General features: G+C 53.8%; 1 protein-coding gene across 3 annotated transcripts in view; it reads left to right on the top strand.

Moving 5' to 3' along the window:
• Positions 1–6931, top strand: part of XXYLT1 (xyloside xylosyltransferase 1) — a 33804-nt gene extending 26873 nt beyond the window's left edge. For all 3 annotated transcript variants that reach the window (XM_065073923.1, XM_065073924.1, XM_065073925.1), the window contains exon 4: positions 5809–6931. In XM_065073923.1, the coding sequence (XP_064929995.1) occupies positions 5809–6205 (397 nt within the window). In that variant the 3' untranslated portion in view covers positions 6206–6931. The remainder of the gene's footprint in view (positions 1–5808) is intronic.
• Positions 6932–13603: the final 6672 nt, after the last annotated feature.

The following is a 13603-nucleotide window of genomic DNA, read 5'->3' as shown; positions in this document are numbered from 1 at the left end:
AAATACAGGCCTTTTAAAAGTTTGGCATGCAGACCATGCTCTAGTAGAGACCAGCGCTGTACAGACATAATTTGTGCATTACGTGAGAAGTTTATTAAGGAATTACTGAAGTCTTCATTGAAGAGCTCAGTCTGTCGGTTCTCAGCGTTTTGCGGGGGAGGGCTGGCGGTGCTGCCTGAGCTGGGCCCTCGGTCTGAACCCATCGGAAGAGGGTAAGGTTGTCCCAGCGCGCACACCAAGGCATGCTGCCCTTTGTCCCAGGCTGGGAATTGGGGTTGCTTTGCCCCAGGGTGGCGTATCTCCCTGCAGAGTGGGTGTGTGGCTGTGTCGGTTATGTCCTTGCACATCTCTGGGTGTGCGGTGCCCCCAAGAAGTGCAGAGCCGGGATTTCCTGGGTTACACAAGCTGCTGAGCCTCAGCTAAGGAGCTCTGGGCCAGGCTGGTACTGAACCTGCCGCCCCAGCTCCTTAAGGGGTTTAGCGTTTGCACATGGGAAGAAATCTATTAGCAACAAGGGCCGCGTTGTTGCAAAGGCTCCGTCTGCAGCAGGGCTGAGCTCGCCTGGCCGGGGTCTGGCAGTGCCAGGGCAGGCACAGGGAGCCTGGGCCAAATCCTGCTCTGGGTGCAGCCCCAGAGCAGCTGCCTCACTCCAGCTGTGGCAGAAACTGGGAAGGGTCTGTCTTCACTACAGTAATGCCTTTTGGTGGTGGGGGCTGGAGGAAGGAGACAGCCTTTTCTGAGGGTGGATCTTGGTCAGAGTGGTGGTCAGGGGCTGCCACACTGGAGTTTAGCCAAGAGGAGGAGAAGGGTGCAGGGAGGTTTCGTGGCTGCGCTCTTACTTCTTGATGAGGATTAGAGGAGAAGCAACCATCATCACCTGGATGGATGACTCTGTCATCCCCATGCCATCTCCACTGCCTGTGCCCTCTCCTCAGGGAGGGACAGAAGCCACTGCTGGGGGCTCCTCCAGTCTACTGTGCAAGCCAGATTGCTTTTCAGCCTATATCTGTTGTCCCCAGAAGCCCTTAGAATTATTTATCCCCTCTCTTTGCTGTCTCCCACTCCATTTCAAATACGTCCCCCGACTACATCAAAATGCTGCATCCTTCCTCCCCAGCTCGCCAGGGCCTTGCAGGTACCGGGCACAGGCAGACGGGCAGCGGGACCACAGCCCCCTTGCGCCCCCCTGCCCGCCCCGGGAGCGCTGGCAGCAGCACCGTGCGGAGGAGCACGACACGCTCGCGCCTCGTTGCTTATTACACAGGAACAGCGGCATTTGCCAGCAGCTGCAGCTGGGGATAACACCACCAGCCGTCTGCTTTCTGGCTCAGGAACTGAAAAGCGTATTTTGATGTAGGAAAAGCGTGCGCTTGTTGTTTTAGTTGGTGTTTGGGCTGGCAGAGCTGCTGTCAGAGTGGTGCAAACAGGGACGGCCATCAGTCCGTGTGTCCCATGGGTGCCAGGAGGCTCATGCCTGGCTGGATGGGGCTCAGTGACAGTGTGTGTCCTCAAGGTGCTGGGCTGTTGTTGTTTCCTGACCTGCCCTCCCAGGCAACTGGCCCAAACTCTGCCAGTCCAGGCAAGAGGCAGGAGCAAAGCGGTGAGTTTACTGGTCCAGGGATGTTTATTACATACGGAATCTTGCAGACCCTTTATTTATGCGGGTTTGTCCTGTGGCTGTTGGCTTTGCTTCCCCCTTTGGTGAGGAAAAGGTCATGCATCCTTCCTCCCCTGGTACCTTGCTTGTGCAGTGCATGTGCGTGGTGCACAACAGCGTTCGGAGACTTCACAGCCTTCCAGGAGCATCCTCTGACTGCAGCCACCCTGGGGCTGGCCTGGCATCTGGTTTCACTTCATTTCTTTTTGACCCAGCTCCTCATTTCCCCAGCTCCAGCATCTGGGGGGAATCCCACAGGCTGACGTATTGCTGGCAATGCATCTGCATGAGGAGGATCCTAACCCCATCAGCAAGGCCAGCGGTGGCTGCGCAGCTGGTGGTGGAGGTGCAGCCTCTTGAACACCTCAGATGGGTCCAGGCACTCAAGCCCAGTCTGCTGCCTGTGGGACCAGTGCTTCGGGCTTGGTGTTGGTCACCGAGCTGGCACTATCACCTCCACACTGTCGCTCCTGCCAGCAAGGGCACCCTGCTGCTTTACTAGCAGTTTCCAGCTCATCCCATGAGGTTGTCCCATAAATGAGTGCAAGTTCATGGGTTTGGACAAAGTCTTCCCCCCACCCAGCATTTGCCCCTTGCTGTGCAGGAAAAGGACTTGGAAAATACAGCTGATAGGTGGAACAGTCCCTTCTGCCCTGGCAGCTGTCCCCAGGAATGCACTTTAAAGGGTGAGATGGCAGCTCTGCAACCCGGAGCTCATGACTGCGGTGTGCGAGGCTGGGGAGGTGCAGCTGAGCGCCTTGTGCTTGGCCAGCAAGGGAAGTCCTGGTGGAAGCAGGTTTTTTTATCTGGGCTGCCTGGGCCCGGCATTTGAATGGTTGGAAATGCTCTTCTCCAGATGTTTCCTAGCACACGCCGGCTCTGTTTATAAACAGCTCCTCAAAGCAAAGCCCGTCAGGGCTGCAGGCAGGCGCTCGCAGCAGCGGCCCCACACGGCTCCCCTGCACCCCGCTATGGGATCGGGGGCCTGGGGTCACTTCTTTCCCTCCCTTCTAGAGGAGCCAGGGTGGTTAACAAAAGCACAAAATTCCTCCTCTTCCTTTCTCCTCCCCTCCTCCTGGCCAGCAGCTTCCTGCCCCATTGCCTCCCAGCGGTGCCGGCATCTCCGGCTGCCTTCCTGCCCCGGCTCTCGCTGCTGGGGAGCGGGGAGCAGGGCACCCCAGAGCCCAGGCTGGGGCACACTGGGGCTGCCTGAGCCGCCTGTCACAAGGGAGATCCTGGCTGATACAGGGGCTTGGGGTGGAGAGATGTCTCCATTGCATCCAACCAGCAGTTTGGTTCATTAATGGAGAGCGGTTGTCTTGAGGGGGCTGCACCCCCAGCAGCCCAGCGGCTCCCTGGATCCTGGCAATGCACTCGTCAAGCTTCTGGGATTTTCCCCCCTTGTTTTGCCAAAATTTAAGCCAGGTGCCAAGGCAGGTGTCAGGCAGGACAGAGCAGAGCGGGACGCAGGCTGGGTCAGCTCTTTGGTGGGTTACTGTGTTTCCCCAGCCCTGCCTCCTCCAAAGAAAATGATCCTCATACGCACTGCTCTTTCCTCTTCAGGCTGGGTGGAGGTACCTTTCAACCACACTCTTCTCTGTCCTGGCCTCTGCAGAAGGACAGTGCCAAAACCCTCCAAAAGAGGGAAAAAAGCTGAGCAAAATCCAGGCAAAACAGATGCTGCTGGCAGCCCTGCCAAAATACCTTTCCCTCGGTTGGCCTGAGCCCAGCGCTGTGGCGCGTTGCCGTGAGCAGGTTCCCGAGCCGTCGGTGCTGTGGAGCCGCCCACAGCTCGTTGCATCCTGGATCTCGCTCCAGCATCACTCCCCAGGGACGGCCTGTCCTCCCGCTCCCCACGTGCGCTGTGGGGAGGATGGTCCCGTCATGGCAGCGCAGGGAGGAAGGGCTGAGCAATTGCTGCCGGTCAGTCCATCTTCTCTCCCTGTAGAAAAGGGCACGTTGCTCCATTCTTATTATCAGCCATCACCGAGTAATCCAGTGGGGAACATCATTGCTCAAAAATTGAGTCATTTGGTATAGATCTGCTTGTCCGCCACCACGGCCTGGCTGCTGCAGCAGGGCAATGCTGAGGACTCCAGCACTCGCCTTTTCCCTGTTCTAGCTGTTTGCAGGAGCTGTAATCTCCTCCCTTAGCTTAGGCAGTATGTGTTTTTGGAGGCAAGAACTTGAAAGGACTAGTTGGCTCAGCTGCTGTAGAGCTGGAAAGGTGCCTCCCTCTGTGGCACCACTCCCCTTCTCTCTCCTGCCAGCTTCCAGTATTGGTTTTTGGGCATGGGGGTGGCTTTCCTGGAACTGCTAGGGAGAGGCAGAGAGAGCAGAGTATGCAGAGGTGGGCTTGAGCCAGTCACCGCTCAGACCCTTGGACCTGATCAGTGCTAGGCTGGATCTTGTCTTTGCAAGTTGAGCTTCCCTCTAATGCTGTATGCAGAGCACTTTGCCTTTCTTTTCTTATGAGCATCCACGAGTCATCTTTGCAGTGGCCCGGCGCCTGTCCCCGAGACATAACTGCTCTTTGCATGGGCAGAGCTTTTTTATCTCTTCCCTGCCCTTTAGATCAAACAAGCATTGCTGCCCTGCGGCTCTGATGAGGCAGCAGGTCCTCTGCTCCCCTTCCCCAGGAGGCGTGGAGGCGGCTGCTCAAAAACAGAGCCCTCCTTCTTTCCATGGGAAATGAGCACTTGGAAAAACCCTTTCCATCCTGAATCAGGTGAAAGGGAGTGGTGTAAAGACCCATAATGAAATGAGAAATATCAGAGGTTTGAATCTGAAACATCTAAATGGAAAGTTGTGAGGAAGTGATGCTGCACGATGGTTGTGGTTCTCTGGATCAGGAGAGAAAAAAGGTGCTCACAGTTGACATTATTGGTAGATCCACAGTTTCTGCTGGAGTAATTCTGTGGTGGCTGCTGAATCCCAGCTCTTGCCTGGGCAAGGCTCCTCGCAGTCCTGTGCTGTCCTGGCTCCTCTCAGGGCCCAAGGGGCTATCAGACAGTGGAATGGGGCCACAAGTCCCTCCTGCCCTCCTCCAAACCACAGGCTCAGCCACCTCTCAGATCCCTGGTTTTGCAAGCTCCCAGCTCCTTGGTTTTGCAGCAGAGGATGCTGCTTGGGGGCAGAAGACCTTCAGTTTGAATAAGAGTGATTTTTCTGGGGCAGATTCAACCTCAGCTGCCCAAGTAACAGCATTGGATTAATTCAGTTCCTGCACATGGGAGCAGCCGGTGTGCTTATGGTGACATGTGCTTATGGTGGGGTGTGTGTATGCTGGAGTGTGTGCAACACCCCAGGACTGAGGAAGGAGCCAAAGACATTTTTGGGCTGCTTGCTTAGGTAGTCTAATTTTTTCTCATTTGACTCACCCTCTGGAGTTAGTTTTGTGTGTTGCTGGACTTGCACCACTCTCTTCTCCTTGGCAGACAGAAATTAGCTGATGAAGATCGTGTCTGCAATGGCTGCTACAGCTGAGCATTCCCAGGGCTGCAAATGCTGAAGGCAGTGCTTATTCAGCTAACGAGATTAAGGAGATGTTGCCACCGGACTTATTTTTTTATTTTTATTTTGAATAAGTGTTTTTGCCATTTGGATTTTTTTCAAGCCTTCTTTTTGCACAGCCTCAAGCTGGGGGGGCCCATCTTTAATCTGGAGCTTCCCTGTAATTGAGTAATGATAATAAAGATGCTATGAGCTCTGCTGCTGAGATCCTGTTCCCTGCAGGACATCTCCCTGATGTGTACCAGCCATGGGGGCACTTGTGGTGTTCGCCCCAGGTGCTGGGGAAGTGGTTTCGTCTCCTTGCAGAGCTGTGTGAGCAGTCATGCGATGCTCTGTCCTCTTGGCTCACCAGAGCGATGCTGGTACAAACAAAAGGGGCTTTAGGAGAGAGGAAGAAGAGTGGTTTGAGGTCTGGGCAATATCCTGTGGGGGAGGATGGAGAGAGCCACAGCCCATGAAGCACTGGGCTGCTCTGGGAGGCTGGGTACCTCCAGGCAGCAGAAGCCCTGCAAGATCCCTTGAGTGGGTGGTAGATCCTGTAGATCCTGTGTGTGATCCGCCCCTGCCCAGACTTGAGATGGCTGCTCTTCAGGCTGTGCTGTCTGAGTCCCCTGTTCCTGTTTTTCCTCTCTTTGCAGGCACACATTCTGGCAGTACCGCCGTGAGAACCCCCAAACCAAAGTGGGGGAGCCCCCTCCTGATGGGCTGCCCGGCTTCAACAGCGGCGTCCTGCTCCTGAACCTGGAAGCCATGAGGCAGTCCAAGCTCTACAACCAGCTGCTGGAGCCCACCATGGTGCAGAAGCTGACAGAGAAGTACCACTTCAAGGGCCACCTCGGGGACCAGGATTTCTTCACCATGGTGGGGATGGAGCACCCAGAGCTCTTTCACGTGCTTGACTGCACGTGGAACCGGCAGCTTTGCACGTGGTGGAAGGACCATGGGTACAGCGACGTGTTCGATCAGTACTTCCAGTGCGAGGGTGAGGTCAAAATCTACCACGGGAACTGCAACACCCCAATCCCTGACGACTAGGGCCACCACTGCCCCCGGGAGCAGCTCTGACTGCAGCAAGCCCTACAGAGCCATGGTGGCTGCACCAGCAGTCCCTCAGGAAGGGTGGCCAGCCCACTGCATCCCAGGGATCCCAAAAGCATCAGTACCCCACTGCCTGTAGCCTCACCCTCCAGGAACCGCAGTCTGGTGGTTGGAGCAGGACATCCACAGTCTCCATGCCCAGGCCCAGCTCCTGGCTCTGCTCGGGGCACATCCATGGTTCCTGCCTGTGGCCCAGCTACCAGGACAGGGGGACAGCAGAGGGGCCATCAGGCGACCGCTGAGTTTGCAGGGTGCTGGCTCCATGGGTGCTGTGCAGCCTTGTCTAATGAGCAGCAGGAGGCCTCAGCCGGGCAGTTGGGTTTTGTTTTGTCGTTCCTTGATGGCCCATTGCTGCACCTCACACAGAGCATCCGTCTGGTCTGTCTGGAGAAAAGACACTGTACTCAGGTCATCTTCCTTTTGAAGCATTCCAGAAAGGCAAGAGGGTATTAAAGACTTAAAAGGTGCTGTAAATTGGGTTACTTACAAACAAAAATTGAACGCTAGATGAGCTTTAAAGCCTTCCATTGGTGGTTCTTAGCAATAAAAGCTTTACTGCCCTGTCTTGTCTTAAAAGCCTTCAGTGAGCGTGTATCAATAGGTTCATTTTTCTAGTTTTGCCTTTAACCTTTCATACAACAATAAAACTGCAGATGTAAAACACGCTCAGCTGTTTTTCTGCGGCACAACTGAAGTCCTGTGCAATGGGAGGCTTGTGCTCTTTTTATCATGATTAAAAAGTAATTGATGTATATCTGTTGGGCAGCTGAATGTGGTGCCCCGTGTATTATAGATGATCACTGTGCTTAGTTCCACACCTGTCCCAAGGGAGTGATGCAAATAAATGGGCTGGCACATGAAGTGGATTTTAAATAAAGATCATCCTCACCATAGCCAGGCTTGGTCTGGAAGGAGGCGGGAGATGCCTGTGCTGGGACTGAGCGGGCTTCAGCCCTGTACACCCTCAAATAAATCCTGTGTCAGCTGGCCCAGCCGTGCAGGCAGGCTCCTGTGCAGGTCGCTGACAGAGGAGGAGCTCACACACGTGTTAACCCACTGCCAGCCCTGATTTTTTTTACACCAAGCCAGCCTGTGCCCATATGTGTGTCTGTGTGTCCATCGGTGTGACATGCATGTGCAATAGAGAGGGATTAGGACTTAATGATGGCTTAACAGCCGCACAGTATGCGGCAGGAGTTTCCTGGGATCCTTCCCCCGTGTCTGTGAATGAACATTTCCCTTTATGGAGGGAGAGGCTCTCCTTCTTCTCTCCAGCCGATGTGAGGGGCATGGCAGGCTGCAATGCGGGCTGCAGCTCTAACCTGACCCTCTGCCATTTGCTTAACTGGTCCATTTCCAAGTAGCACACAAGCTCTCCTTTAAGTATTTTCACATCCCTAAGGAAGGAACTGCAAAGAGGTGATTAAGGTTTAGTGACAGCAGCAATAACCTGCTGTATTAGACTCAACATTTTCACCAAAACCCAAGGCAATCAGGCCTTGCTAGACAAGGCAATCAGATGGAGACTGCAGCGGGGCAAGTGATGCAGTGTGGTGATACACCCTGAAGGACGAGGGTTTGCAGCGGCTGAGCCAGCCAGAGCTGCACCTGTGCCTGGAGAGCTCGCACCCTGCGGGGGCTCCCAGGGGGAGGTTTGCTTGGCCAGTGCCCGCTCTGATTTAGGTGTGTGCTGGGTGGGAATGGCTGCAGTGAGCCCTGGGAGCCACCCACCTTGCCCCTGCCCTGCCAGTGCCACGCTGTTCTCCTGGGCTTGCTGGGCAACACAGAGAGAGGGCAGGGCTTGCTGGTGCGGTGTCACGGTCCTATGGTTGGCTACAGCACTTTGTCACCACCCTGGCATGTCCCTGAGGCCCCTGCGATTGCCCCAGCCAGCTCCTGGCTCTGCCTCGTGTGCAGACCCCTTGCTGTGCTTGGAGTGCTGCTGGAGGGGCTCAGCCCTGCACTCACCGGCTGGGGCACGACAGTGGCACCGGTGACACACGGGACCTTGTGTGCCAGGGCAGGACCTTGCCAGCAGGTTGGAAATGGCCATGCTGGAAAGACAGGCCTGGTGGCTCCTGTCACCTGCCCTGGGGAGCGGCAGGATGATGAGCAAACAGCTTTTCCATGGGGCTGAGCAGCCCTGGGGTGTCTCTGGGTGTGAGGCCTGGCCCGAAAGCACCGTGATGGTTTGGGATGGCATTGCCACAGGGTGACACCAAGGCTGCCAGCCTTGGGAGCCAGAGCTGTGTGGGGCTGAGTGCCCCCCTGCCCCATAGCCACCCCTGGAGCTGGGGCCAGTGCTGGGCATCCTCTACATGCAGGCAGGGGATGCTCTCCACAGGGTTGGGAGCACCTTTCCCTCTCTGAGGGGGCTCTGGGGGCTGCAAGGTGGGGCTCTGTGTTCATGTGGCCACCTCAGGGCTGAAACATTTTCCTTAGGCATTTTGCAAAAAAAAGTGTTTCCATTTTTTTTCTGTGGATAATGGCAGTCCACTGGGAAACTCACTGCAGTTTTTCAGCTGAGAAAAATGTAGTAAGCGAAACATTTAATTCAGCTTGGGGTGGTTTTCCCCAGGCACCGCAGACGGCCCAGTGGCCCAGCTCTGCATGCAGCGGTGCCTGCACCCCCTGACACGCCTGGTCCCCGGGGCCATGACTAAAGCACCGCAGGCAGCTCAGACCCGCACTGTGCTATATATAGAGCCTGCACGCAGCCGGGGCCGTGCTGCCTGTGCAATTATCTCCCCTTCATGCCCCGCTGATTGCAGGCACTAATGAGCTCAGCTGCAGAAGCCTCTGCGGCAGTCTGGAGCCTGCTGACGTGGGGCTGCCGGCTCAGCCTTTTTGAAGGATGCTGCTGCCGGGACTGCTTTGAGGCAGAAGCAGAAGTTGCTGTCCTTGGTCGGGGTGGCAGCACCCCTGTGGGCACCCTGCAGCCAGTTCCTGCGCTGGGTGCCCAGCCGGCTGGCAGTTGCTGGGCCCTCCCGTTCCCTCCCGTCAGTGGTAATTCCTGGAAGAATGGGGACATTCCAACTCCATCCCTCCTTGCCCTCCAACACTCTCTGGCTGCACAGCCCAGCCTTGGGCAGAAGATGCTCCAGGCACACAAGATCAAACCTAAGCATCCCCACCTGGATCCCAGCCCAAACCTGAGCATCCCCTCCTGGTCCCTGTGACACTGGCCTGGGGACATTGCAACCAGCACTGGCAACTGCTAGAACAAACATGGTAAAAAATGTTCAGAAAGCATTAAGCAGCACCGGTTTGTATTGGGCAGCAGGGATTTGCAGCCATGACCCTGCAGCAGTGGCCTTGGGGCTGACTGGCAGCTCTTGGTCCCCAGGGACTGAGGCCATGCCCTTGGGCCAGCACTGGTCCCCTGCCTAGCAGAGGGGATCTGCAGACTCCAGAGCCCTGTTTCAGGTTGGTGAGGGCCTCCATGGAGACCTGGTGGGTGAAGTGGCATGTGGGGACAAGCTGCTGTGACACGCAGTGATGGGGGGACGCAGCTGTGGGGAGCAGGGGACCAGCCTCAGCAGTGCGGCTGGCTGCCGGGGATAGAGCTGTGCCCGTCTGTGGGTATTGCACCCATAGAGCTGCAGTGGCTCTGTGAAAGGGTGTGATGGGATTTACACCAAGGTTACTCAGCTCAGTTTCTCTGTCACACCTGGGGGTTTCCTGCTCCTTCTCCTCACCTGCTTGCTCACAGAAAAGTGCTGTTCGTGCCCAGAGCCCCGTGTTTTTTCAGGATGGAGAAGGAGACGGGTGAGTAGAGGGGTCTCCTTGAACTCTTTGTAGAAGATCAGGCTGTGGAAAGCAGTCCGTAGCTTGAGCTGAAGGGGAAAATTCAATTCATTTTTTGTATCATTCAGCATTCACGAGAAATTGCACGTAAAGCAAACAATATCCCCTGTTTTCTGGCCAGTTTTGCTTTCACCTCGCGCTTGAGCTGCATGGGATTTTTGCTCTTCTCTCCTGCGTTTCGTAACACTGTCAGTGTTTATTTGCGTACTCATTTGTACTTCTTACCCATTTGAAATGATCAATTGTTGTTATAAACTCACCTAGGGAGCAATTACTGTAAGCCTAACCCAAACAGGCACTGGGGTGCTCCATTAAGCAATAGAACCACCCTCCCCTCTCTGCTGCTCCCAGAGGATACAATATTTACTTTTTCAGCTCTCTGCAATTCATGCCGAGCACACTCCGGTCAGCATGCCAAGAATAACGCAAACCATAACAACAGGCTTAAGTGCTAAGATGGAGTTCCTGACTTTGCAGAACAAAACAAAACAAAAAAAGCAAACCTGTTATTTTGCCTCCCCTAAGAAGCGCCTGGCTGCAGCAGAGCCAGCGGGCGCCCGAACCACCCTCTGCCTTCAGCGGAGCCGCGGGTAGTGTGGAATCTGTCCCGAGGAAACGTAGAAAGAGGCAAAAAAAGAGCAGCAAGCCTGGGACACAGGTTGGCGACTGCTGCTTTTTCCCTTTAATGCAGATTTTTATTAGGTTGCTGCACTGTTTTGTGAGCTTTTCCTCAAAAGCTCCGCAGAGCCGTGGAGGGACACATTCCCAGCACCTTGCTTGTGAATATTTCAGCCAGGTTTTTGGTAGCTCCATCTCTGACCATCATGAGCTATCATGGCTTTAATTACTAAGAAGATGCTGCCAGGTCTTGTTAGTCTTTTCAGTGCTGTCAGGGTTCGGTCTGTGCAGTTCTCTGCTGTAAATTATTTATTCCCTAACCAGCTGCTAATGGGGGGAGCACTCGGAGCAAATTACCTTACTGAGATATTTCACGGGAACTAGCTATACTGTACCTAAATTCTTAACATTAATTTAGGCGACTTGCCTGTTGGAAGAAAAAGCTGAAACAAAAGCAGAGTCTGGAGCTGCCAGAATCAGCTATGGGTCTGGCCCTGGCAGGGGGCTCTGGCGTTGCCTCCTGGGGAAGGGGATGTCAGCAGTTCTAGGGCTGTTCCTGAGAGCCAGATGTGTTTTTCTGGGGCAGATGTTGCTCACGCTGCTGTTGTGGCAGGCAGGAAACCATGCCCTGGGGCTCCAGCCCCACTGTAAACAGATGAGCACCTTTGAGCTCTTTCTCCCAGCTGGCTCTGGATGGATTTGGCACCCTGCGGCCTGGAGGGGACTCATCCCTGGCCCCAGCCTTCACCAGGGCAGCCCGAGCCCTGGCTTTCCCTCTCATTCACACCTGGCCATCGTTTATCAGCAATTTGTGACCCTGCTGGTGACAATCCTAAAGCTGTGCAAACCACAGAAGGCACTGCATGAGGTATCTGTATTTATCACCTACAGACCACTTGCTCTAAATGCATTTTGCAGCTGTTGAGGTGTTCAGGGGTTTTGTCATAACACATTCCCTCCTTGGAGCCAGTCAGGATACATAGAGCCTTTTAAATAGCAAGGACAGGCTCACTTTAGGGAACAAAACACTTGCGGATGCCCTGTAGCACATGGAGCTCTAGGCTCAGAAAGAAAACATGGGGGTTTTTTCTACATGCTTTTTACTTTAAAACTCATCCCTTTTCTATGCTGGAGGACTCTTCTGGCTGCCCAAAGAACATGGCAAAGATGTACCATTCCAGCAAGATCTGCCGTGCTCAAGAGGGAAGTTTTATACAGAGTGCTTAAAAATACCAGCAGCAGTAGGAAAAAAACAAACAGACGTGAGATTGAGCCCCTTGGCTGTGGAACGGGGGCACAAAGAGCTGCCCAGGTGAAGGATGCTCAGCTGAACTGACAGGCCCAGTGGTCCTGCAGCAAAACCAGTCAAAAACCATAATCTGGAAAATAGGGGTGAATGGTGACATGGCAGAACCTGCCACTGATTCTGAGCTGTTCAGGAGAGGGAAGTGCAGAGCCAGTGTGAAGAGCTGCAGAAAATGAGGAGGATGGGGAGCAGACAGGTAATGAAACAGGAACAAAATTCATTGTTGACAGATCCCTGTTCAGCAGTTTGGGAAACTCTTGGAGCTATAGAAGAGGGGAAGAGGAATAGAAAAGGCAGAGGTGTCCAGCAGCAATTTTTGCCTGGTAATTGGAAAAGATGTCCTGGCACTGTAAACCACCGCACATCGCAGAAGGGAAACAGCAGTGCCTGGAGTCCAGCAGGCCTGCGGCATACTCCAGTTATATAATGGGAATAAACCCTAGTTAAATAATGGGAGCAAACTCTAATGCCTGTGCAGAAGGCAAGGAGGATGCTTGTCCTGTGCTAGCGTTCAAAGGAGAAGGCTGGCAACTCTGAGCTAGCAGCTTGACTCCCAGGTTGGGCAAAAGGATGGGAAAATTGGTGTAAGATTCAACACATAGTAATACTTCCAGCTCAAAAAGGTTTGAGCTGGAGCAAGAAAGTGGTGCGCAGGGCTTTGGACACCACGTTTTTAAAATATGCAGTAACTGATCTAGAAGAAAATACCATACAGTGGAAGAGAAACTGGAGGCCAACATGCTGTGCCCGTGCTGATACACCAGCGTTTCACAATTGCAAAGCAGCAGACATTGCAAAAATAGGAAATATAAGAACTCAGCGCTATTAAACAAAACGTAGTGAAATATCCTATCATGAGTCATTTACTTTTAAGCCTCAAAAATTTTTTAGCAGATGCCACTTAATTTCTTTTGCCAATCATTGCTTCACTAAAGTTTTTCTAGCAAAGAAAGAGGATATAAAACGCACCGTGTTTAATCTTCTTCTCTCAAGAGCTGTGTGTAATAGGATGCATTATCAAATAATAATAATAGGGGAAGCATTTAAATAATACTGGGCTGAGTAAGGAGTGCCAAGGCAGTCATACACTTGTCATAAAAATGGAGTACTGGGTTCTTAATGAATAAATGTGTCAGCTGGATTTGGGCAGGAGCATTGAGCAGGCTGATTGGGTGCCGGCAGCATCACATACAGGTCCTGAAAATGACTCTGTACAAAGTTACTGGTGTTTGCAATTCTGCAGCTCCTCCTGCCCATGGGTCTCTGCAGCCTTTGCTCAGCCAAGCCTCCCTGTGAAGGGACCGTGTTGTCCTGATTTCCCAGGGGAAAAAGAAGAAGAGGCTGAGCAACCACTGTTTGACATGGAGCCAGGAGGGGATTTCTAGATTTTCTGTCCGTCCTTTCAGCTGCCAGTCCCCAAACATCCTGGACCAGAGGGGACAGAACGCTGACCCAGGCACAAAGTGTTCTGGGGTGATGTGGCTCCTTTTCCCCGTTTCATTTTCATGTCCCTCACAGTGGAGTGATGCCCACCCTGCTCTAGGGTGGGCTGGGTCAGCGGGTACCCAGAGCATGGCAGGCACACTGGGAAGGACATGATGCAG

Source organism: Columba livia, chromosome 9 (genome assembly GCF_036013475.1).
Source record: "Columba livia isolate bColLiv1 breed racing homer chromosome 9, bColLiv1.pat.W.v2, whole genome shotgun sequence".
Classification (NCBI taxonomy): domain Eukaryota; kingdom Metazoa; phylum Chordata; class Aves; order Columbiformes; family Columbidae; genus Columba; species Columba livia.
This window is presented reverse-complemented; position numbering and strand designations above follow the sequence as displayed.